This window comes from Aegilops tauschii, chromosome 7 (genome assembly GCF_002575655.3).
Source record: "Aegilops tauschii subsp. strangulata cultivar AL8/78 chromosome 7, Aet v6.0, whole genome shotgun sequence".
Taxonomy (NCBI): Eukaryota; Viridiplantae; Streptophyta; class Magnoliopsida; order Poales; family Poaceae; genus Aegilops; species Aegilops tauschii.
The window spans coordinates 41,986,436-42,010,317 of record NC_053041.3 but is presented as its reverse complement, the minus strand read 5'-3'; the positions used below and the strand labels follow the sequence as shown (position 1 = coordinate 42,010,317).

At 47.7% G+C, this 23,882-nt stretch overlaps 2 protein-coding genes across 2 annotated transcripts; both read left to right on the top strand.

Annotated features, from left to right (window-relative positions):
• Positions 1-5,120: 5,120 nt before the first annotated feature.
• On the top strand, positions 5,121-6,220 carry LOC141026729 (uncharacterized). Its single transcript, XM_073503573.1, has 2 exons — positions 5,121-5,595; positions 5,694-6,220. The coding sequence occupies exons 1-2, from the start codon at positions 5,121-5,123 to the stop codon at positions 6,218-6,220; spliced, it is 1,002 nt and encodes a 333-aa protein (XP_073359674.1).
• A 5,797-nt stretch (positions 6,221-12,017) lies between these two features.
• On the top strand, positions 12,018-12,672 carry LOC120968590 (uncharacterized). Its single transcript, XM_040395488.2, has 2 exons — positions 12,018-12,106; positions 12,209-12,672. The coding sequence occupies exons 1-2, from the start codon at positions 12,040-12,042 to the stop codon at positions 12,517-12,519; spliced, it is 378 nt and encodes a 125-aa protein (XP_040251422.2). The 5' UTR covers positions 12,018-12,039; the 3' UTR covers positions 12,520-12,672.
• The last annotated feature ends 11,210 nt before the right edge of the window (positions 12,673-23,882 follow it).

The following is a 23,882-nucleotide window of genomic DNA, read 5'->3' as shown; positions in this document are numbered from 1 at the left end:
GACTTGTTAAGTAGTGTTGACCTCATGATAATTTCTGATGGTGTTGGTGATCCGTCTGCCCGGCCTTCCCCCAACAATAATGTCGCTGCTAGAAATAACACCGGAAGCACACCAAGCCAAGCAGATGGCTGCCGTGATTTATTTCAGTCCAACAAACTCTGAAGTGTACAGTAATTTTCTGATTATGTATGAATGCAAGGCTATCTCTAGAGAAACATCTATAACGACCATTAAATGATCACAATAGCTGGGTCAAACAAACATATAATCTGAATTTTGGTTCCACAACAGAACATGTGAAGAAGAAAAAAGTAACTTGAAGGTGCTATTGCGTACCTGGCCGATAGCGCAGGCGGCCGCTGCGATCTCGAGCAATCATGATGGGTTGGCGAAACCGTGAAAAGTTGAGGCTATGATTATTTTCTATGGCAAGCAGGTCTAGATCGGTTCGAGGCCAAGAAAACCACAAAAGTACTGCTGCAAGTAATTTTGGAGGGGGTTAGTGAAAACGAATCTACCGCAGCGACCGGCAGGGAGGAGGAGCATATGCCTGAAACGGAGGCGATCGTAGATTGAAAGACCTCATCATCAAGGAGCAAGCAAAGAATATGTATAGGGAGAGGTAGGTCGGTTGATTTCTGTTAGGAGCAGCAGAATTTTCCATGTGGGGAAGAAGAAAAACATGAGACCAAGAACGACAGGAGAGATTGAGAGAGAGAGGCGTGACAAAGAGAGATTACATTGGAGGGGCTTAGTCAAACGGATCTATAGCAGCGAGAGAGCAAGAGGGACTTGAGAGAGAGAGAGACGTGAGAAAGAGAGACCATGTTTTTTTTCTCTTTCAAGAAAAGAGAGACCACGTTTTGAAGGAAAGAGAGACCATGATTGCTACGATTCTGGTCCTATGAGGTGGATGACTCGTATATTTGTTTTTTTTCTATTGTGAGATTTCTCCGAAGATCTACACCGTAATAACTCGGTCCCACCAGATTAACAGCTCGAAAAATCTGATTAACGTGGTAATTTTTAGGGAGTCTAGAATTAGTATATATATATATATATATATATATATATATATAGATAGATGGTTAAATCACGTGCAAGATATACGTGTGTTCAGTACGTTTCGTGTCGCACATGACCACCCATGAGCCGTTTCATGACATGGTGACCACGTCAGGTCTCCTTCCGGTCACCGTGGCCTTGTTCGGTTTGTTCGGCTCGGCGGGTGACGGGACTGACTGACCTAGCGACTGGTACGTGCGTGCCTGACACGTCCTAACATAATCTTTTTTTTTCAGTAAGCCAAAACATAATCTTCAATATCTATACCTATACCACCTTGTTAAAAAAGTCTCCAATGCTGAACCGTAAATTTTCTATGCCACCCATCCGCGGACAGGGCGGGACCAGTGCGCGGACACGGATGCGGCAGCCGGCCATCCAGCGCTATATGCATACATTTCGAACATGGTTTAAACTAACCAAACGAAATTCAAGCAAACCGGGTGAATTTCATTAAAAAGATCGGATATAATTTATATAAAATAGCCAATACTTCGACCGTTTAACTAAAAACTAAAAAAAGTCCTAAACTCTATAATGGAAAACCACGCGTGGCCGCCCTGTCCTGCCGCACCGCCTTCGCCGTCCGCACCGCCGCTGCCATCGTCCCTACAGCGGCAGAAGTGCGCCCGAGGGCCGCGACAGCATTTTTCGACGGTTGCCTGTCGCTCGCGACATAGCCACTCCGCCTCCTGCTGCGCGGTGCGACTGTCGCTGGGGCCACTGCCGACGGAGCCGACCGAGCCCTCTGGCGGCCTTGCCCTTGCTGGTGTAGGTGGAGGTCTGGCTAAGAGACCACTCCTAGCCATACTTAACAATCTCGCCGTCGAGACGACGGCGGCGCCTGGCGTCCTTCTTACTGGTGATCACAGAGCGGTCGGGGGCCCATGCGGCGGCGAGGTCCGATTCGCTTCGGACCCGTCCCGGCTCCGTGTCGGCCTTGGCGAACGAGGAGCTATGGGCGGCGTGGCGCCGGTAGTATACCACACCCGCTGCCGCGCCGCGCGCTCCTCCTCATGGACGACGGCCCTCAAGCTTGAGGAACCGCCGACACCGCCACCTCGAGCTAATGGAGGATGCGGCCACGCGCCTTTCTTATCCCCGGCAGTAGCTCCTCCTTGACAGACCAAATGTTCGAGTATCCAGCCGACGAGCAACCAATGTGATATTATGTTTGAGTATCCAGCCAACCAGTGAGCAAGGAGTGATTGTTGGTGCTAATCTTTGTAGGAGATATGCCCTAGAGGCAATAATAAATGATATTATTTATCTCCGAGTTCATAATTATGTTTATATTCCATGCTATAACTGCAATGATTCTCGAGTCTGCAATATCTACGAGGCTCGGAGGAAGACTCAAATGCACGTGTGGAATAATAAACGATAAGAAGTATTCCTAGTCTGGCCTCTAAGACTAGCTCAAGTGTTGCATGATGATTCTGTTTTCCTGGTCATGGGCATGTCTATGCCAGCAACTTTGAGGGCACAATGTTAAGAGAACATTTGTGTTGAATCGACCCGGATTGATGTTATGCTATGAGATTCATTCGTCACAGGTTTATTGGTACATAACACAGAGATGGTTAACGTTTGCATGATTCCTTAGACCATGAGAGTATCGAGTTTCTTCATGCTTGCTTCATGAACTTTGGGGTTTGTTAAACGTCATCCGTAAATGGGTGGCTATTACGGCGGCTTACGGGTTCATGGAAAAGTGTGTCAAGTAATTTGATAGCTCAAGATTGGGATTTGCTCCTCCGACGATGGAGAGATATCTCTGGGCCCTCTCGGTGTTACGGTATCCATCATCGTCTGGCCAGACACTTTGTGATTTGATCACGGGGATGCCGGAACACGATAACGAGAAAAGAGAACAATACCGGTAACGAGGTAACTAGCATAGTGGACAAGTTGTTGATCCACGGGAATGCCAACATGTCTCACCTCGGGTATTTGTAACATATCGCGAAGCAACAGGAATAGCACACGGCAACTGGAGGTTCACTCGAATATTTATTCGTGTGGGTATAGGGGTCAATATGGGTGTCCACGGCTCCGATGTTGATCATTGATCGGAAGGGGTTCCGGGTCATGTCTATACTTCACCGAACCTATAGGGTCACACGCTTAAGGGTCATCTATCCGCTGAATACTAGACAGGGAGTCTGAGAGAAAATCACCGAAAAAGTTTCGGACACCGAAAAGTTTCGGACAGCGGAATCGTACCGCAGAGAGAGGTCATCGGATAAGTTTTGATGATACCGAAAAGTTGTTTCGGGATACACCATTAAGTCAAATTGGTTTCGGCACATGCCTGATAATTCTTGGAGGATGCCAGAATCATTCTGGAAGCTTTTTGGAATTTTCTGAGATAAAAACCGGAAATGTTCCGGAGCTGCCGGAGCCACTTCAGATGCGTTTCGCAGATGAAAATCACTAAAACCGGAATTGTTTCGGACCGCGTTGAAAATCATTTTAGTGGGTACTGGAAATGTTCTTAGCCCACATAAATATTTTCAGTTCGATCAGACGCTGAAAAATGTCGTCGTGAATAGTGAAAATCAGCTTTATGTTTCTTTATGGAAAGCCACCTTTTGGGGCTTTGCTCCAAAAGATCTTGGGGATGACATGGATGGATAGGAGCCATTTTTTGGGCCCCTCATGGGGGTGTGGCCGGCCACATGGGGTATCCCCTTGGGGACCCTCTTGTTCCTTGGTTTCACTCCTAGGTCCTTGTGGAAGGACTTCATTCATGTGCATTTTGGGTTTTTTGTGAAACTACCCTACCCCCTTGGGATTTCCTATAAACAGAGGTGGAGGGGCAGCCCTCCACACTCATCCCTTGCTCTCATACACATGCCATGCATTATCTGGCTTCTTCTCTCCCTCCCACGAAAAGAGTTTCGTAGAGCCGTAAGGCTGTCTGGGTTTCGGCAGGAACTAGTTCTGGACGGCGAAGCCCTGCCGGATAGATGACACCGTATGTGTGCAACTCTGTAGAGAGATCGTAGTTTTGGTCTTAGTTCGTGAGTGCCTCCCGAAGGGCTGTCCGTGTGACCGTCCGAGTTTCGAAGATCCTACGGAAGGGCTGTCCGCGACACCGTCCGGGGGACTGTTCGACCGCCTCCCGGAGGGCTGTCTGAGGAGCAGATGAGGGTATACATCCTCGCGGTTGGGAGGTTGTAAATCCTAGCTGCGGGGATCTGCACCGCCGATCGTCATCGACTCTACTTCCCGCTGCGCTACGAGTCGGTAACGAAAAAGATCAAACCATGTATGCAGTCTCCATAGTGGTCCTGGGCTGGTGCGTAGGTCGGAAATTTTTTGTTTTCTGTCGCATTCCCCTTCAATCTTGTTACAAGGTCAGGTTCAGATATTGCACTAGTCATTAGCTCCATGCACTAGTTGTGTAGGCTAGTTTGTACGTACATATGTTTTCAATTTGTGGCCTGAAACGTGCTCGTTCACGTTGAGGTTTGCTTTCTTCTGTTTTGTGTTCAGTTTGCATGTAGTTGACACTGTAAATGTAACGTGTTGCATGCATTCGTTATGGGCTGACGTGGGAGTGCATGTTTGGCCAGGTCGTGCGTGTGTTTTTGGGCCACAACGCCGACTCGTGGGATGGCACGATTCATCTGGAGTTGTGGCGTAACTATAGGATCTCAATCCCAGTTTGTTTGCTCGCTGAATAAAAGGAGACGAGGAAAAGCCGAGAAGGTTACGTGGCATACAAATCATCTCCTTCCTTGTGTCGTTCTGCTGCGTGCGTCTCTTGCATCCACTGTGACCGCATGTGTTTATTGCCTGTGATCTGACAATTGGTATCAGAGCCTGGTAGCAAAACATTTGGCGGCGGCGTGATGGGGGAGAAGCCACCGACGAAGAACATCGATGCAGGCAAGGGTGACGGCGGAAAGTACACCCCGCCGAGCAAGAGGCTCGGAGCAGGCGGCTCCGAGGAGGGCACCATCATGCTGAGGACTGCATCGAGGGCGGCTGTCCCTGTCCAGTACCCGTAGCTCACCGACAGCAAGTACGCCATATGGGCCGTGAAGATGAAGGTTCTTCTTCGACCCCATGGTGTCTCATCGGCTCTTGAACGCGAGGGGGACAAGGACGACGACAAAGATGCAGCAGCGTTCGCCGCCATCTCTCAGGCTGTCCCCGTCGCGGTCATGATGGCCAACGCGGGCTGCAAAACCGCGAGGAACGCATGGGAGATAATCCGATGCATGCGTGTAGAGGAAGACTGCGTCAAGAAGGCGAGGGTGAAGCAGCTGAAGCGGCAGCTCGATCGTCTCGAGATGGATGACAGTGAGACGGTGATCGTGTTCGCGCAAAAGCTCACTATGTTGGTGAGTGAGATTCACTCCCTTGGTGAGGATGTTTCAGATGAGGCCGTCATCGCAGACCTGTTCAGTGCAGTACCAAATCGATTTGGTGACATCGTCAACACAACTGAGCAGTGGGGCGATCTCTCCACCATGAGCGTTGTTGAGGCCGTGAGGCATCTTGCTGCTGTTGAGGAAAGTCATCGAGGACGCCGTCGTGGGCATGGTTATGGTGGCGACAACGGAGAGAAGTTGATGTTGGTTTCATGCGCCAAGCTAGAGGCGTTGGTTCTTAAGAGAAGAAGAAGGGGGAAGGCTCCAACAACATCAACAAGAATGACGACGAAGGGCACAGTGGCGGCAAGAAGAAGGAACGTCACGACAAGTTTGGCAAGTCGAAGATTACATGCTTTGAGTGTGGCGAGAAGGGCCACTTCGTCTCAGAGTGCGAGGCACCAAAGAAAGAGAAGGCGCTGCTCGCTGACACTGACACTGACTATGAGTCAGCACTGCTGATGGCTATGGTATGTGAGCACGGGCCATTGGTGGAGCACGCCAAGGTCAAGCCGAAAGAGAAGGTGGCTGAGATCACTCCCTTGGGCGCATCCATGCAGGAGTTGGAGACTACCAAGGCCGAGGCCGAGAGGTTGCGTGGGGAGCTAGCCGCAGCCGAAGCAAAGTTGCACACTGTGACCCATTTATGCAAGGCAGAGGCGAAGGATGCAGCGGGCACAAGTGTGATGAAGAGTACTTGCTCTTCCTGGAGTCTGTGCAGGCTTGAGAGAAGGAGATGCAACAGGCAAGGAAAGAAAATGATGAGATGAAGAAGGCACTGCCAATGGTTGCGCAAGCTGGTACGGCGCCGGTGACGCCGGCGGCGGCAACGGCGCCGGTTGCAACAACAGTGACTCATACCGGCTTAGAGTGTCGAGCGCGAGAGCAAGGGAATGTTGATTCTCCTGGAAAACGAGGTAACACCCAACATCTAGTACCATCCATATCTGAGTTATGCAAAGTGGAGGTGTACCCAATAGCAAATCGAGAGAGGATCTTCCTACATGAAGAGAAAGTGAAGCCAAATTAGCCTATGGTGGTGATGTGGATAGTACCACTTGGTACGTGGATAGTGGTGCGAGTAACCACATGACCGGCTGCCGAGGAAGTTTTGTTGTGCGGGATGAGTCCATAAAAGGAAGTGTGAAGTTTGGTGACAATTCTGTGGTGAAGATTCTTGGCAAAGGTACAGTGTTGCTCCAGACAGTAAGCGGGCAACACATACTCCTTAATAATGTGTGTTTTGTTTCCAAAATCACAAGCAGTATACTGAGTCTGGTAAGCTTGACGAGGGAGGGTGCAACTCAGTGCTACGCCGTGGGTTTCTAAGTGTCTTTGATCGCTCAGGGAAGCTGCTAGCGAGAGCCCGGAAAACCATGAATCGGCTCTATGTGCTGAATCTAAAGAAGACGACAGTTGTGTTCGATCGAGCTTCCATGACAGCAATAGAGTGCGGACGTTTTGTTCAAGGCAGCACTGACATCGAGCCGGCATGAAGGTGCTCAGCATTCAAAGAAATAAATTGAGTAACAAGATTAGGGAGAGGTGATTGTTGGTTCTAATCTTGTTACAAGGTCAGGTTCAGATATTGCATTAGTCAATAGCTCCATGCACTAGTTGTGTAGGCTATAGTTTGTACATGCATCTGTTTTCAACTTGTAGCCTGAAACGTTCTCGTTCACATTGAGGCTTTTTTCTATTTTGTGTTGAGTTTGCATGTAGTTGGCATGGTAGAGGTAACGACCTGCATGCATTAGTTATGGGCTGACGTGAGAGTGTGCGTTTGGCCGGTCGTGCGTGTGTTGTTGGGCCACAACGCCGATTCGTGGAATGGCACGATTCATCTGGAGTTGTGGCGTAACTATAGGATCTCAAATCCAGTTTGTTTTCTCATTGAATAAAAGGAAAGAGGAGGAAAAGCCGAGAAGGTTACGCAGCACAAAAATCATCTCCTTCGTTGTGTCGTTCTGCTGCGTGCGTCTCTCGCCGTCACCGTGATCATGTGTGTTTACTGCCTGTGATCTGACAGTGATATCGTGGAAATAATACCATCTTTTTGTATTGAGCGAAGACTATCTTAAACCGTGTGCTAGAGCGAAGTTATTCTTAGACTTTTGGTTTCAGACGTGCTCGTAATGGGTCATAAGCAGCACATAGTAAAGGGCAAGCACAAGAGAATCAAAGGAAAAGGAGAAGTCTACGATGGCATAGTAGCTTGCGATCAGTTCCTTACGTCTCTCAATCCCAGGACTCACTATTTGGCCCCCATCCAAAGGCCTCGGCAGACCCATGGCAACAAACTTGCTTTGTCTCTCATCAATCTCAGATGGTAGTGTGTCATATTTTGTCAATGCTACTCTACCCACATTTTATAACATGGGTTCACTGGATGCAGATGCACACCACTTCACCTTTTTGTTTTTATTTTCCTCAAGCTACGATGTTTCACTAAATGAAGGCTAATAATTATTTATCATGGACATGAGCAGAGAGCATGTGGTTCCTATCAAGGGCCACTTTTTTTTTCTCCTGTGAAGTTTTGGTCTTTATGAAGCTCAGGCTGCTAGTGCATTGCAGAACAAATATCCAAAATGCAAGATCAATGATAATTAATTAGACACAAGTGTACCATATCCAATGATTGAAATACATCCATGGTATACCTAAACTTGGCATGAGGGTTTGGTTTGGTCACTGTATTTATTAGACCTCATAATACAACCATTATGATTGTCGTAGTGCCTCACTATGGTAGCTGCCTCACGGGCAGTAAATCTTGCACATAGACCGGATTTCACAAAGTTAATCATACCAGCGAGGTGTTCTGGCATGACACAAGGAGTGAGTGGGTTGTAGTTTTGCAGACCTAGACAACATTCTGCACTTGATGATTCCGATGGAGAGACACAAAAAACAAATGAAGCGAATCCGATTGAGGTGTTGGTTTATCAGTGTCTGGTCTGTCATCGGTGTGGTTCTTTGATATTCTCAACAACGAGATGCACATAGTTGGCCATGTGTGCTCATGTGGCACCTCGTACCTTAACGCAAGAATGTTGGCGTCAAACTGGCCCACCGCCGTGTATGGTAAGCGCACTAGCTTAGAACCATCTCTTCTCTTGCTTGGTTCTATCTGTTTTGAGGTTGATTTTGGCTGCTAGAGTTACATTTGTGTGGAGATGTTGAAATTTGGGTAGGGTTTGTTGTGCGATGGAGAAAAGGAGAAAATTTTAATTTGCGTAATTTCGATGTCAAGAGAGATATGCTTACACCTATAAAAGATACTTACAAGAATACGATGTTCCAATGTTATAGCATATTTCAGGTATGAAAAGTAACACCTAACGAAAGTGCATCCATGTTATTCCATATACTTCCTCCGACCCATAATATAAGAGCGTTTTTGACACTATTCTTATATTATGGGACGGAGGGAGTAATACGTTTGCAAAGAATAATGAACCTCGAAATGAAGGATGATCTTGGAAAATGAGATGTATTTTATTTTGTAAACTACCCATAGTGTCACTTATATCACGATTTTTCTCTATTACTATCTTCCCATCTCAACTTGTTAGTCATCTGCCGTTAATGATAGTTGCATGCAAAACTACCATTAGTTGCATTCCAAAACGGCAGATGACTAATGATAGTTGCATTGCAAAACTCCAGAAGTCCCAATCTTATCATTGCAATATATCCCAAAAAAGGTTAATGATGCAAAATTGATGGAAGTGTTACACTAGAAGACGGCTTAAATTCTTGTTATTCAAAAATCCTTTTCATTCTTGTTGTTATAGCCTGTCATTTTAAAGTTTAATTTTCGTGGGTCGGCCATGTGTAGCTTCGTCCCATAGCATATCACATATATTGGTTGTGTGGCAACATAGATAGGAGACACATCATATCAATGGACACACACACCACCACCACCAACAGAGTCATGGTCAATGAAGGCATCACAGTGTATGTTCTTCGATGGTCCATGTTGTTTAATTTTCCGTTGTCAATTAGCTCTAACGCATGCATGGATATTAAGGTGCATAGCAACTTTATGAAATCACCTCGCCGTTAGCTAACAGCCGCCATAGCTGGCGAGCCAACTCTGCAACCACGCCGCGTGTGGGCCATCTTGTTTGATGCCGTGAAACCCTCAGCCCCAACCCTAAACCCCATAAATTGAAACTTTTATTGCCGCTTTTGCCGTCGTGACCACATAGCATCTGCTCTACAATGTCTCCATTGTCACCACCTATGGCCCAGTGCAATCCTTTTCCGGCTCAATGAACAAAAATAATGAAGGAGTCACCCGGTCTACAAACTAATTACATGTCGCAAAATTGCAATCACATGAGCTTAGCACAACAAGGAAATGAAGACACCATATAGAGCAGGAAACATGTTTCATGCAAACTCCGGCAGGGAATAGCAAGCCCACTCACTTGTTCGCAGGCATGCTTGCCATGGGCGCTATGATGTTCTTCGCTCTATGCACCGATTGTCGCCCTAGCCATCGCCAAGATCTGCCTTGTCATTGTGCTCTAAAAAAACTAGTGGGAACAACCATGGGAGGCATGGGCCTTTATTACAAGATGTACATTCCAGATAGCTTGCACATTGTGGGTTGTCCATCTTCTTGGGCACTTATTCCTGTAAGGTTTATCCTTCCATAGCAACTGATGTGTACGTAGTGTTAAAATTAGTGTGTAGATATTTAGGCTATTGGGTAATCAAAATTCCCTTTTTAAAATTTAATTTAATTCTGTATTAGCATGCATAACTCATCTATATCTATATCAATATAAAAAGCTCTAATTCATCTTGATCTTCAAATCATGTCAATATAACGACCTAGATTGCACCAATGATGAGCACTTAACATGTTTAGCATGAAATTAATATCGTACCAAATATTGACGTTTCTGTTAAATAACATATAATTGATATCCTATCTAATATGAATGTGCAATTAATTTTCTCTCTATTATCAATGAGCATTGCACGTACGCATTTACTAAAAACAGAACATTACGTACTTAGGCCTTGTACAATGGCCGACGCTTACAGACCGGTGCTTAAAGAGCGAGAGCAGTGTGGCATTTTAAAATATTGTCGCCCCGCAATGGTGAACACTTCCTACGGGTGCTTAGACCACTTTAGTTAAGGCATAGCCAGGCTAACTCCAGTCTTACAGATGGTCAAGCATCGGCTAGCACTGGAAGCCAGACTTTGCTTCTCTCCCTCCATCTAAGCACCCGCGTCCAGCTATCTCGAAAAAAAAACCCGGTTTTCTTGCTGAAGCACCTGCCTAAGCAACTGCGTTGTACATGGCCTAAGGTACAGAATCAGTGATAGTGGTCATTGTGAGTTATTAGTTACGTTTAAGTAGAAAATCAGCGATAGTGGACATTTTGTCAGACACTCAGAAACCCTCAGCCCAAACCCTAACCCCCATACAATGAACGTTTAATGATGCTTTCATCGTCGTGAGCACATACGCTCTGTTCTGGAATGTTTGCATGGTCGCCACCTATGGTCTACTGCAATCCTTTTCCGGCTCGATGAACAAAAATAATGAAAGAACCATGTAGTCTATAAACTGATTACATGTCGCAAAATTGCAATTGCACGAGCTTAGCAAAACCAGGAAATTAAGATGACATATAGAGCAGGACACCGTGCTTCATGCAAATTTTGACAGGGAATAACAAAACCCATCACTTGTCCGCGGGCATGCATGCCATGTGCGCTATGACATTCTTTGCTGGCCACGCACCCAGTGGCGGAGGCAGGGGGTGCCAGCACGGGCCCCGGCCCGGGCCAACAGATTTTTCCAATACATCAGTGGTTATCTGTTGTTGATATTGTGTATTACAGTCATTTGGTTTGCTTTGGCCCTCGCTAATATGATTTAACATCAGTTGCCCCCCCCCCCTCATTAAGTTTTCCTGGCTCCGCCACTGCACGCACCCCTTGTCGACCTCGCCATCGCCCAAGATCCTCATTGTCATCGTGCTCCAAAAAAACCTAGTGGGAACAACTGCGCGAGTTACGGGCCTTTATTACAAGATGTACATTCTAGATAGCTTGCACATTACGGGATGTTGATCTTCTTTGAATATGATTCCTATTTAGTTCAGGTTTATCCTTCCATAGCAAGTAGCAATGGATGGGTACTTAGAGTAAAAATTAGTGTGTGGATATTTAGGCTATTGGATAATTACAGTTCCCCTTTAAATTTAGTTCTATATTTGTATGCATAACTTCTCAAAACAAAACATTAGGATACCTAAGTAGAAAATCAGTGGATAATAGACGTTGGGAGTAATGACCTTCCGGTTAACGCTATATACCCAAGAAATTTTCCTTGTGATCACCATTTAGTATTACCAAATTAAATTCCATAGCAGTACATTAGTAATAACCAAACAATTCAATATATAATTTAAGTAGGAATTAAATCAATGAAACAGATACATGTGAGGTGCTAAGACCAGCGCTATATATACAGTGTGCAGTTTCCAGCATACTGCATATATACAAGAGAAAGACAAAAGTATACAAGAATAAAAAAAAGTAGAATTCCACAATGGAAACCAAGAATATTGCAGCTCTCGTCTTGGTCCTCGCTGCCCTTCTTTGCCACATGCGCACAGGCTCGTCCCCATCCCAAACATATTAGTCATTTCTATGTCGATTCATCAAGATCAATCTTAATTAGTTAATCTCATCGATCTATTGTGTGTGGATGCGTGCAGGTGACGCCCAGCGATCTTGCGGCAAGTCGGACATCACAATCGCGGTGCGCAAGACGGGGAAGGTCGTGGGGAGGCAGAAGGAGTACGAGGTGGAGATCGGGACGTCGTGCTCGTGCCCGATGAAGGACGTGCGAGTGTGGTGCGGCGGCCTTGAGGACAGCGCAGTGCCGCTGGACGGCGGCAAGGTGGAGGTGGACGAGGGGATGTGCGTCCTCAAGCAGCCCGTGGTGAGGGGCTCGCCGCTCGTGTTGAGGTACTCCTCGGTGGTGCCGGTGAACTTCCGCGTGTTCAACGCGGCCCCTTACTGCTAAGCTCGCACGTGCCTGCGTGCTTCCGGCATTAACCAGGTGCCGTGTAAACGTCGTGGTATCCCTCGCAAATAATGCAGTACTCAGTATGTGTACCAAGTCATTTACTTAATTTAGTGGTTTTGTTCTGTGGGTGCGTCGTCGCACTTATTGCAACTTACTTTTTCCACTACCAATATATTGGCTACGAGTGCCTTATCCCAATTCCCTCTCCAAAACCTAGAATCGCATCAGAGGAACTTTCCGCCTCCTAACTGTTGCCGCCACCATCACCACTAGTGAGTTTGACGCCGGTGGCACCTCCAATCGATCATTCCCGTGCCTCGAATCACCATGTCAATAGCATTCCCGTTCACTTAGAATTCATAGATAATTGATTCAACACATTTCAGAATAATTTCCACATTTCAGCATCATGGCACGACAAAAACTCCACTCAATTATATGTCACAAGTCTTACTCATGTCAAACTTCAATTCTGCGTATCGATCCCTTTCAGTTATCGGATTTTTCGCGTAAAGGACAACTTGTGCCAACGATATGCGAGAAAAGACCGCATCCAAAAACAATTGACAGAACTACTGTGGCGACAAGCATAATGATCCAATCCGGTTCTCCATTTTTTTCCAAAAATATCAGACAATTCATATGCCAATATGGTATTATCTTAGAGGAGCATGCCTCGTATAAAAGAGCAAGTCCCAAAGAATTATCTTGAGATGATTGGCGAGACCCTTTTGGGACAAGTTTGTACACAACACTGCAAATGCTAATAGCGCATAGGTCTTTGGTACCTCCTGGGCCCTGAACCTTTGGGGTGAGAGACACTAAGGTTTCATTCTATCGGAAAGGTGTCATGGCACCGGGGTGTCTAGGCACCCCCTTATCCAGTGCGTCCATTGTTTTAAAGATTCGTGCTGAGTTTTAGCTTTTTCAGTGAGTGGGCTGTAATGGCAGCAAATTGACAGCGGTAGCACGTGAACTTGCTGCAGCGCCTGCACATCTCTCTCCCCTCATGCTAAGTTTCTCTCTCATAGTCATATCAGCATGCATGCACAAGTTCTCTCACCTACTAAAAAAACACCTCTTTGTCTCAGGCATAAGCTCTCTCTCACTTGTCACTTCCAGCCCTCTCTCACAAGCGTTCCACTCCATTTTTTCTATGTCACCTCTCCCCAAAAAGGCGAAGTTCTCTCTAACAGGCGTTGTCTCTCTCTTTCTCTCCATTTATTTATTAAACGATTTCTCTCTTCTTTTTTCTGTGTGTCACTCTCAAAGTCTCACGCAGTAGCGTCTCCTCACTCAACAGTATACTGCATTAAAAAAGAAGAGTATTGCCCTATTGTTTCTCTCAGCTGTCAGAGAAATGGAACCTGTGTCAGAAGAACACTGCAAAGGTTACTGTTGACAAGGGGGTGCCTAGACACCCGGGTGTTGAAAATCCATTCTCATATTAATATTCTTTTAGAGAGAGAGAGAGAGACCATGTTTTTTAAATTTCACTATTCTTCGTTACAAGGACCTGGCTTGGGGAAGGATGCCAACATGGCCTTCTTGGTGCGGACTTAAAAGGAACACTATTCTTCGTTACAAGAACCAGGAAAACGGAAAAAAAGAGGAGTTGGAGCACTAATAGGAAACCTGCTAGAGATGTTCACACTCAACGCATTTCATGGGGCGCAAAAACCCATTAGCAATATCAACAAAGGCAGAGAACGGGTAATAGATCCAGCAATTCACATAGTAGGAACATGCCAACACAAAACATCATAGCCGGAAAAGTGAAATCCATGCTCCAGTCTGCAGAAGCGGACCGTCATCATCAAACGAGTGTGATCATCACCATGATGCATCCATGTTCGCTGCATATCTGCTCCAACGCCTTGTTTATCAGCTTCATCGCCCAATCCTTCAATGTCAGCATGTCATCCTCTTTCTGAAGACATGCCAAAGACAAGAGAAAGATGCACATAACATAACAGTTTCAACAGAGATGCCAAGACATATTTATCATAATGTTACTTTGCTCCTAACATTCCACGACCCCAACAAAAGAGCGGCAAACACACCATATGAAATCTATATCCAAAAGGTAAAATAACATGAAACTAGGCACAAGCTTGCCACAAAGAATTAGGTCCAGCAGATGTACCAAGAACGGAACCCGGGGCTCCGCAAATAACCCAATCCACTGGAAATAGGAAAAAAGAAGTGTTGAGCAGTTTCAAGTGGATCACAGAAAGAACATAAGGAAGATCCGTGTGACTTCCTTTTTCTCATGTTAAATCTACTCACGACAACATCTTGGAACAACAGCCAAAACGGATATGAACTTATATAGGCATTTTAGCTTTCCAAATCCACATGTTATTACCCGCAAAAAAAAAATCCACATGTTAGCAGCTGTGGTGACATCTCTTTCCAACCCAAAGTACATAACTTACATAGAAATTTACCATTTTTGGTTAGGAACTAGGATGCATAATTCAGGATCAACAAATAATCTAAGGGCATTAATATCACTTATGTTGTATTGCCACTTCAACAAAACTGCAGAGTGTAATTGTCTCCTAAGGCTTCGTCGCATGGCCCAGAACCCCCTACAATCCTCTTTGCCCATTTGGCAGATGAGGTTTCGCTTGCTCAATCCACCTGAACACCCCCCCCCCCCCCCCCCCCACACGTGATTTGCCTCGACCCACGCGAGTCAGAAGGCACGAGGAGGCCCTCGTGGAAGTGGAGCCACGCGCTAGACCGGAGCCTTCTCCTCGCGCCCCCGTCGGCAGTAGCCTCATCCTCGACACGCCGCCATCGGTCGCAGCCTCCTCCTCGCGGAGGGGACTTGAGGCTTCAAGGGGATTGGGTGGAAGAGGAGGATTCACCAAATCCCCTAAAATCCCTTCCTTCCAATACCTCGACAACCCCATCCTGTCAAACGAAGCCTAAAAGAAATGTTGAACTACCTGTCAATGGTAAAGTCCTATAGCTGAGTAGCTCACAAATGTCAAAGAGCAAAACCAACAAAAAGAGAGTATCACCATCATCCCAGGTGTCTTCCAGCATCTCACTAATTAATCTTTGCTCTCTAAGATTAATAATTTCTAAAAAATAGTAGGAGTACATTTTAAGTTTCTTTATGCAGGGAAAAAAATATAGCAATGCAGGGGAAAAAGAAATAGGAGATTCGTGCAATGTGACGAGATTCTCGCAATATACACTTATTGCCATGTGGAGTTTCACGGGATAACACGTGCATGAAAAAACAATACAAGATGCTCTGCTGCTGCTCGGCCTCATCGCCGTCTCCTCCCGCCGCCGGCAGGTCGCCGACCACCACACACGCCTGAGGTGCGCGGCCGCGCGGTCCAGGCTCACGGGATTGGTCGCCATGTCTTCATCCACGTCAGCGTGCGTGTCCGCTTCCGGCCTCGTCCTCCGAACCTCCATCTCGCTCCTCATGCTCTGCATCGATGCGCGCTGACCTCACGACCGGCCGCGCAGTCCACGCCCAGCTGGCCGCTCGTGTGCTTGCGGTGGAGGCCCGGCGACGCGCTCAGGGTGTTTGACCTTATGCCCGTCCGGTGACCGCATCGCCTGGAACGCGCTCGTGGCCGGTTACGCACGGACGGGCTAGCCGGGGCGACCGTGGAGATGGTTGTTCGGATGCAGCAGGAGTACGGGCAGCGGCCTGGCTCTGTCGCGCTCGTGCCCGTCCTGCCGCAAGATGGCAACGGGGATGAAACCCATCGGGTTTTGCCTTCCCAAACCCATCCCCACGAGAAAATCGTAAACCCGTCCCCATCCCCGTCACCGTGTGCGGGGCTAGTTTTTCGCCCATCCCCTAAACCCATCGGGTTTTCTAAACCCACGGGGAAATCGACATATATAAGGAACATAGAACCAACAAAGAATAATATTTTGACAACAAAACGAGCATATTTCAGCAGCATAACTTGAGGAGGTTGAAGTTGGATGGAGGCTTGGGAATCAGGATGGAACGACCTGCTGCCCTTCCGTCACCACCGCGCGGTGTTGTAGTGGAGAGAGGAAGGCAACGGATGGCGGCAAACTGCGCCGGCGCAGCGCCCTTTCACCGGACTTGGGACGTGAAGAGGCCACCATGAGGTTTGTCACCAATGGCGGCGCCCATTCTCCATATCAGATCGGCGGCGATGCAGAAGACGTGGAGGGAGGAGGCTAGCCGGCGCAGATCGTGGTCGGCTGATCTTGCAAGATGGGATCGAGCCAGGCGGTGGCTGGGGTCCTAGCCTCCTAGGTTTAGGGTTAGGTGTTTTGTGGGAGAGAGAGATGAGGGCTCGAGTGAGGGGGGAAGGAGCGAGCGATACTGGCCACCTAGCGAGGGGTTGGTTTGGCCTTCGACGCTGGGGGGTGGGGGGCTCGATCGCTTAGGCTCGGTAGCTTTGGGTTGGGCTGCGCCGGATCAGTGCTTGGTAAAAAAAATGTATTTTGCCGGGTTTGTCGGGTTTCGGGTTCAGGGACTGCCGAAACGGGTGCAAACCCACGAAACGTGTCGGGTTGTATAATGTACCCAACAACAACCCCGCGGGGATGAAAAGACGCCCATCCCCGTCCCCTAATAAGGTAAAAACCCGCGGGGACGTGGGTTTCGGGGCCCCATTGCCATCTTGAGTCCTGCCCGCCTGCATCAACGCCCAATCGCTTCGTGCGGTGCATGGGTTCGCGGTTCATGGTGGCGTCGAGGAGCTCGTGAATGTCAGTACGGAGATCCTTGACGTGTACTGCAAGTGCGGGGAGGTCGAGGCAGCGAGGGCGGTCTTTAATCGAATGCCAGTGAAGAACTCCGTGTCTTGGAATGCCATGATCCAGGCGTATGCTGAGAATCGGGAGGCCACCGAGGCTCTGGCCCTGTTCAAGAGGATGGTGGGGAGGGCGTGGATGTGATGGATGTGTCTGTCCTGGCAGCATTGCATGCTTGCGGCAAGCTTGGGTATCGTGATGAGGGGAGGCGTGTGCATGAGCTACTTGTGAGGATTGGATTGGAGTCAAATGTTTCTCTGATGAACGCGCTGATCTGTTGGCGCAGCCCTAGACTAGCTCTCTCAGTCGGCTGGAGGTAGAAGAAAAAACAGGGCAGAAGGAAAAGGAGCAGAATACACTGGAGTTTCACCCGGCCGCACACACAACCTCGTTACTATTCCAAGAGCTCAACTCTTCTCAGCAAATACATGGCCGCGTCCCCGGCTTTGTAGTCCTACAGCTACGCAGCACACACGTCTCATGCGCATACATGCACGTAGCGGAGCGAGCGATCCGCCCGGCCAGCGCGCACGACGCGCACAGCGCTCTACGGCGGCACGATCCGGGCACGCGCATGAGGCGCACACAACGCGCTCGATCCATCTGATTATAACAGCCTCCCTACTGCATGGTGCATGCACAGCTCCTCCACGCTACATGCACCTCAAGCTAACTAACTCCAACACATGCACGCACACGGACTTACACACACGCACCTATGAACCTGACGCGGCCACACACACATATGCCACGCCGCCCCGCACGTCCCGCGCGCATCAACGCGTCCGACGAGGCCGACCGCATCAGTGCGTCCCGCACGTCCCGTGCGCACCCAACGCGCCCGACGAGTCTGACTGCACCAGACGCCGTGGCTTATTCTAACATGATCACCATGTTGTCCAAGTGCAAGAGGGCCGACCTTGCTGCCCAGCTGTTTGATGAGTTGCGCTACAAGACACGGATCTCCTGGAATGCCATGATTCTCGGGTGCATGCAGAATGGAATGTCGGATGACACAGTGCGGCTCTTTTCTAGGATGCAGCTGGAAAATGAAAGAGAACGGGTTTCATAGCTGGGGCTACGCAGTACCTGCTATCTATGCTGTTGGTAGTAGATTTCTTTTTCTTGAGATCCGAACCCTGGCTTGTTACCCAATGCAATTTGCAGAACATGTGAACCATAATTTATGCATGCTCACTGTAGCTGCAGTGCCAATGTCCGACCTGCTGTCTCTCCCTTTTCTCTCACAACGCCTCTCTCCTTTTTCTCTCTCACAGTGTCAGACAACACCTCTCTCTCTCTTCCTTTTCTATCTCACGCACATCACCTCTTTCTACTTCTCTCTCATGCATTACACCTATACCTGGCCATATCTCGGGTCGGGCCGGGCTTCGGGCCGGGCCGGGCTTCGGGCCGGGCCAAAAAAAGCCCGACATCTACAGGACAGGCCCGAGCCCGGCCCGAGGCAAAGCCCGAAAGCCCGAAGCCCGGCCCGACGGCCCGACAGAACAGCATTAAACACTAAACTTTGATAGTAAACAGCAGTACCCAAACTGCAGCTGAACATCAGGAAAACAGCAGAAATACATAACTAGTTTTGACAGCAAAACAGCAGGAAAAAATCACTAGTTTTGACAGCAAAACAGCAGCAAAAGGCACTAGTTTTGGCAGCAAAACAGCACTAGTTTTGACAGCAAAACAGCACTAGTTTTGATAGCAGAACATCATAGTTTTGATTGCAGAACATCATAGTTTTGACAGCAACTAAACGTTTCAGATTCGACAATCAGCATGTAAACATTCCAGTTTCGACAATAGCATCTAAAGTTCTAAATGTTCCAGTTTCAACAAACACAAGTGCATGAATATCATTACATTCCAGAACCAAAATAAAAACTAGTAGATGGCTGGCATGCCTTCTCCGAATCTTCTCTTCTCATTGCTCTAGGAGTGTAGCAACAACTCTACAAGATGGAATTAACAGAAAGTTAGCGGTAGTATAATATACTTGACAATTGACAATGACATGAACAAAGAATAGAGATGTTACATTCTTCATCCGAAGATGAATCTTCATCATTATCTAGCGCAATCACTTCTTCTGCCTTTCTCTTATTATCTACAACAACAGATTGGGTTAATTATCATTTGGAAGTAAAACATACAAATAAGAATGTGAAACAAACAAGATTACAACAGATACCTTCTTTTTTCTGCAGTTTGCAACGATACCAATCTTGCAAACACATTAGGGCCTCAACCTTCTTTGGTTTAAGTGAGTTTTGGACAAAGGTATAAGCACCTTTTGACAAGTGGGTACGCAAGCAAGCCACCATCCTATCATTATAGGCTGCATTATCCAGAGTGATGCACATCACTTTCTTATCAACCCTCCATTCACGGAAAGCTAGGTGGACCTCATCGGCAATAGATGCTCCATCATAGGGTGGATCAATTTTTTTGAACCATACAATCCTTTTGTTTAGTTTCCAATCAGCATCTATGTAATGGCAAGTAATGCAAATATAGCTATGCTTGGTGACTTCATATTTCCAATTGTCGGATGTGAAACTAACTCTACCAGGGGCAGCTAAAATAATTTCCATCAATTCCTTTTTCTGGCTAAGAAACATTGCCATTATCTCTCTTTTTATTGTGTGCCGACCAATAGACTTGAATTGTGGACAACAAGCAGACATCATTGTTCTAAATCCATCTTCTTCAACTGTTGTAAATGGATGAGCACCGGATACAAGATAAATAGAGACCGAATTTCTAGCAACTTGAGCATCAAATCTACCATTTTTAATGCAGTTGTTCCATCATCATTTGTTTCAGATTTCAAGAAAAAATTATTCATTGTCGCTTGTTCAACCTTATGCTTACTTTCAATGTGTCTAAGGAGATGAGGTGTGCCATTTGTCGATTTAGCCGACAGTTTAGAGTCGCAATGGTTGCATTGAGCTATAGTCATCTCATCACCATCTTTCGAGATCTTAGTGAAGTCAAGCCATACCTTTGACTTCAGTTTGGAAGTAGTAGGTTGCGGCTGCGGCTGTGCCCCTTTGGCAGTAGGTTCTGCATGTTGTGTTGTTGGTACACTTCCTCCATCTCCATGAACATCAGATGCTGCCTGTTTTCCAGTTGCTCTTGCACGTTTCTGCCGAGTTCGAGGAGGATCGGCAGGTACAATAAACAATTCCATTGGTCCGTCCTGCCCTTCTAATTCTCTTGAATTCATCATGATCAAACTGCAATATATACGTACAACAACATATTACTACCGCATCACATGCAAACAGCACAAGTATTAGTATATAAGCGCGGACACAAGATAAATATAGTATAGCCATCTGAACTACATGTTTGCAATTTTCAACAGCACCATATAACCATCACCCCATACTCCAGTACATCCTAAAACAGCACCATATCCATCCTAACAGCACCATATCATCCTAACAGCACCATATCAGTACATCTTTGGAGATTTTCAACTACAAAAAAATTAACCTTGGAGGCTTGGAGTTGCAGGCTGTAGCCGGCGGCGAGGAAGATCGTTGGTGTGGCCTGTAGCCGGCGGCGAGGAAGCTCGTCGGAGACGGAGCGGGGCGGCAGCGGTTGGGGACGGAGCGGCGCGGCCGCGGTCGGGGATGGAGCGGCGCGGCTGCGGTCGGGGACGGAGCGGCGCGGCCGCGGTAGGGGATGGAGCTGCGCGGCTGCGGTCAGGGACGGAGCGGGGCCACCGCGGGGGAGGACGAAGGGCGGCGAACGGCAGGGCAAGCTAGGCTAGGGTTCTACGTCTGCGTTGCCATGTCGCTCGAGTGAGGAGGAGAGGCTGGGAGTGGGAGGAGGCCAGGAGGGGATCGAGATGGGGGCGTGGGAGGTGGGAGTTAGGGCAACCAACGACGAGTGGGCCGCTCTTGGGCTGTTGTTTCCCATTGGGCATCGGCCTTACCTCCTCCCTCGCTAGTCGCTGCAGAGATGCTCGGGCCGGGCCGGGCCTAATTTCGGACAAATATTGAAGCCCAGGCCCGGCCTGACTTGTTGTTCGGGCTGCATTTCGAGGCCCAGGCCCGGCCCGAGGGACAAGCCCAGCCCGGCCCGGCCCGGAAATTTCGGGCCGGGTCGTTACGGGCCGACCGGGCCGGGTTTCCCATGGCCAGGTATAATTACACCTCTCTCTCCCTTCCCCCTCTCGAACTGTCACACAATGTCGCAACACTTCTCTCTCTTCTCTTATGACTCCCACAGCACCTATCTGTCTTTCTCTCTCTTTCTTTTCTCTCACACACAGCAGCAAAGAGTAGAGAAAGGATGAATCTCTCCTTTGCATGAGAGAGAGAGAGTTGATGTGACTTCTATGAGAATCTTTGGGAGAGAGAAAGAAATGGGATGGGAGAGAGCAGCTGTGAGAGTCTCGTGCGAGAAAAAGGTAACCTGCAACTCTGAAAAGGTAGCATGCAACTCTCCATGCATCTGTCGGCCACCTACTCTTCGCTTCTGTTAATTACTGGTAAAGGGGGCTCAGCACAGCCAGAGGACAGACTGCCCCACGTGATGCTCTTACTTGCACAGATCTTGGCGCAACTTGGCGGTGGTGATAGAAGGTACCCCGGAGCTCGAGCTAGGCTACAACTTTTCAAAAATGATACCAGATTCGTTCACTCTCGTCAGTGTCATTTCTACACTTGCAGACATTTCAGATCCTCTGCAGGCAAGATGGATCCATGGGTACTCTGTCAGCCCTTGTTGACATGTACGCAAAATGTGGCCGTATCCAGGGGAGGAGACAGGGCACTAGTAGAAAACAAGGCTTTGGTTGGGGCCTGGCCAGCCCATTAGTCCCGGTTATGTCACGAACTGGGACCCATCGGGGGCCGTGCCTGTTCGTGCGCCCAGGGGGCCGGCCGGGCCTCGGGAGGCATTTGTCCCGGTTCGTGTGGACACATTTGTTCCGGTTCTAGGCACGAACCGGGACCAATGGTCCTCCCTCCTGGCCCACAGCCATTAGTCCCGGTTCGTCCCTAGAACCGGGACAGAAGGGGGGCCTTATTCCTGGTTCCAGCCACGAACCGGGACCAATGAGTTGCCTATATATACCCTCTCGCCGGCGAGCAGAGCACTCCATACTGCTCTATTTTTTTCAGGCCGGCGAGGGGAGAGCTTTGTGGTGCTCTAGCTCACCTCCTATGCACATGAGGTGTTCAATGAAATGCCCGAGCCACACTAGTTAAGCTTTCTCCTCTCGAAACTCGACTTCCGAGCTCCATTTTCCCCGAGATTTGTCTAGGTTTAGCGGTCCGTCACGTCCCGTCCCCGTCTTCACCGCCGTCGATCGCCCGCGCCGATCTCGTCGCCAGCACCACCGTGGTGAGCCTCTTGTTCTTATCTTCTTTCTGAAAGAAAAAATTCTTACTTTAGATAGATACTTGTCTAATTTTCTTACTTTTGTTATTGCTTGTTATTATATAGTGCGATGGTTTTGGTATCTGCCCCCGTCGGCCCTCGTCCTGTCTATGATTCGGATGTGGCATATATTACCTTTTTTAACTATTTAGTTCATTTATTGTTTATGAAAATTATGCCGAGCAACGTGACATAGATTTTATCTATCTAGGAGGTATGTGAACCGGAAATTCCAACCGACCCTATTGTCGAGAGGTTAAATTTAGTTGAAGAAGAAAACTATTACTTGAAGGAAAAAATAAAAAAAATTGAGGAGGAGAAGATGATATTGGAGTTGCATGTTGCCGATGTCGTCGATGATCACAAGATCAAGATGGATGCAATGCGGTTGAAGATTGGAAAGATTAGAAAATATGCCATTCATACCGAGACTTGGTATCATTATGCCGTTGGATCAATTGTTACCTTGATTTTGATTATGATCGCATTTGTTGTTGCATTGAAAGGTTTTACATAGTTTCAATGTATGGTTTAATTAGATGCTCTGGAGAGCTATATGTTGTTTAATGAGAACTATCTATGTACTTTGGTTTTAATGTGATGATGAACTTCTATTAATTTGGTCACTTATCTATCCATGTGAATCTGTAATGGTTTTTGACACACATAATTATATACAATGCACGCAGATGAACCGGCAATGGATGTACGGTGACAGACACACCTCCGAGTACATTAAGGGCATGCATAATTTTCTCAAAGTGGCTGAGGCAAACAAGCAGAATAGTTTTATGTGTTGTCCATGCCCTAATTGTGGGAATACGAAGTCTTACTCTGACCGGAAAATCCTTCACACCCACCTGCTTTATAAGGGTTTCATGCCACACTATAATGTTTGGACGAAGCACGAAGAAATAGGGGTTATGATTGAAGATAGCGAAGAAGAAGGGGACGATGAAAACTATGTGCCGCCTGAATACGGTGATGCTGCAACGGGGGAAGCTGCTGAAGATCAAGAGGAACCAGACGATGTGCCCGATGATGATGATCTCCGCCGGGTCATTGTTGATGCAAGGACACAGTGCGAAAGTCAAAAGGAGAAGCTGAAGTTTGATCGCATGTTAGAGGATCACAAAAAAGGGTTGTACCCCAATTGCGAAGATGGCAACACAAAGCTC

Coding starts and splice junctions, on each gene's coding strand:
- LOC120968590 (XM_040395488.2), top strand. CDS start 12,040: ATGGAAACCAAGAATATTGCAGCTCTCGTCTTGGTCCTCGCTGCCCTT. Junction 12,107..12,208: donor TCTTTGCCACATGCGCACAG/GCTCGTCCCCAT, acceptor GGATGCGTGCAG/GTGACGCCCAGCGATCTTGC.
- LOC141026729 (XM_073503573.1), top strand. CDS start 5,121: ATGAAGGTTCTTCTTCGACCCCATGGTGTCTCATCGGCTCTTGAACGC. Junction 5,596..5,693: donor TCTTGCTGCTGTTGAGGAAA/GTCATCGAGGAC, acceptor TTGGTTCTTAAG/AGAAGAAGAAGGGGGAAGGC.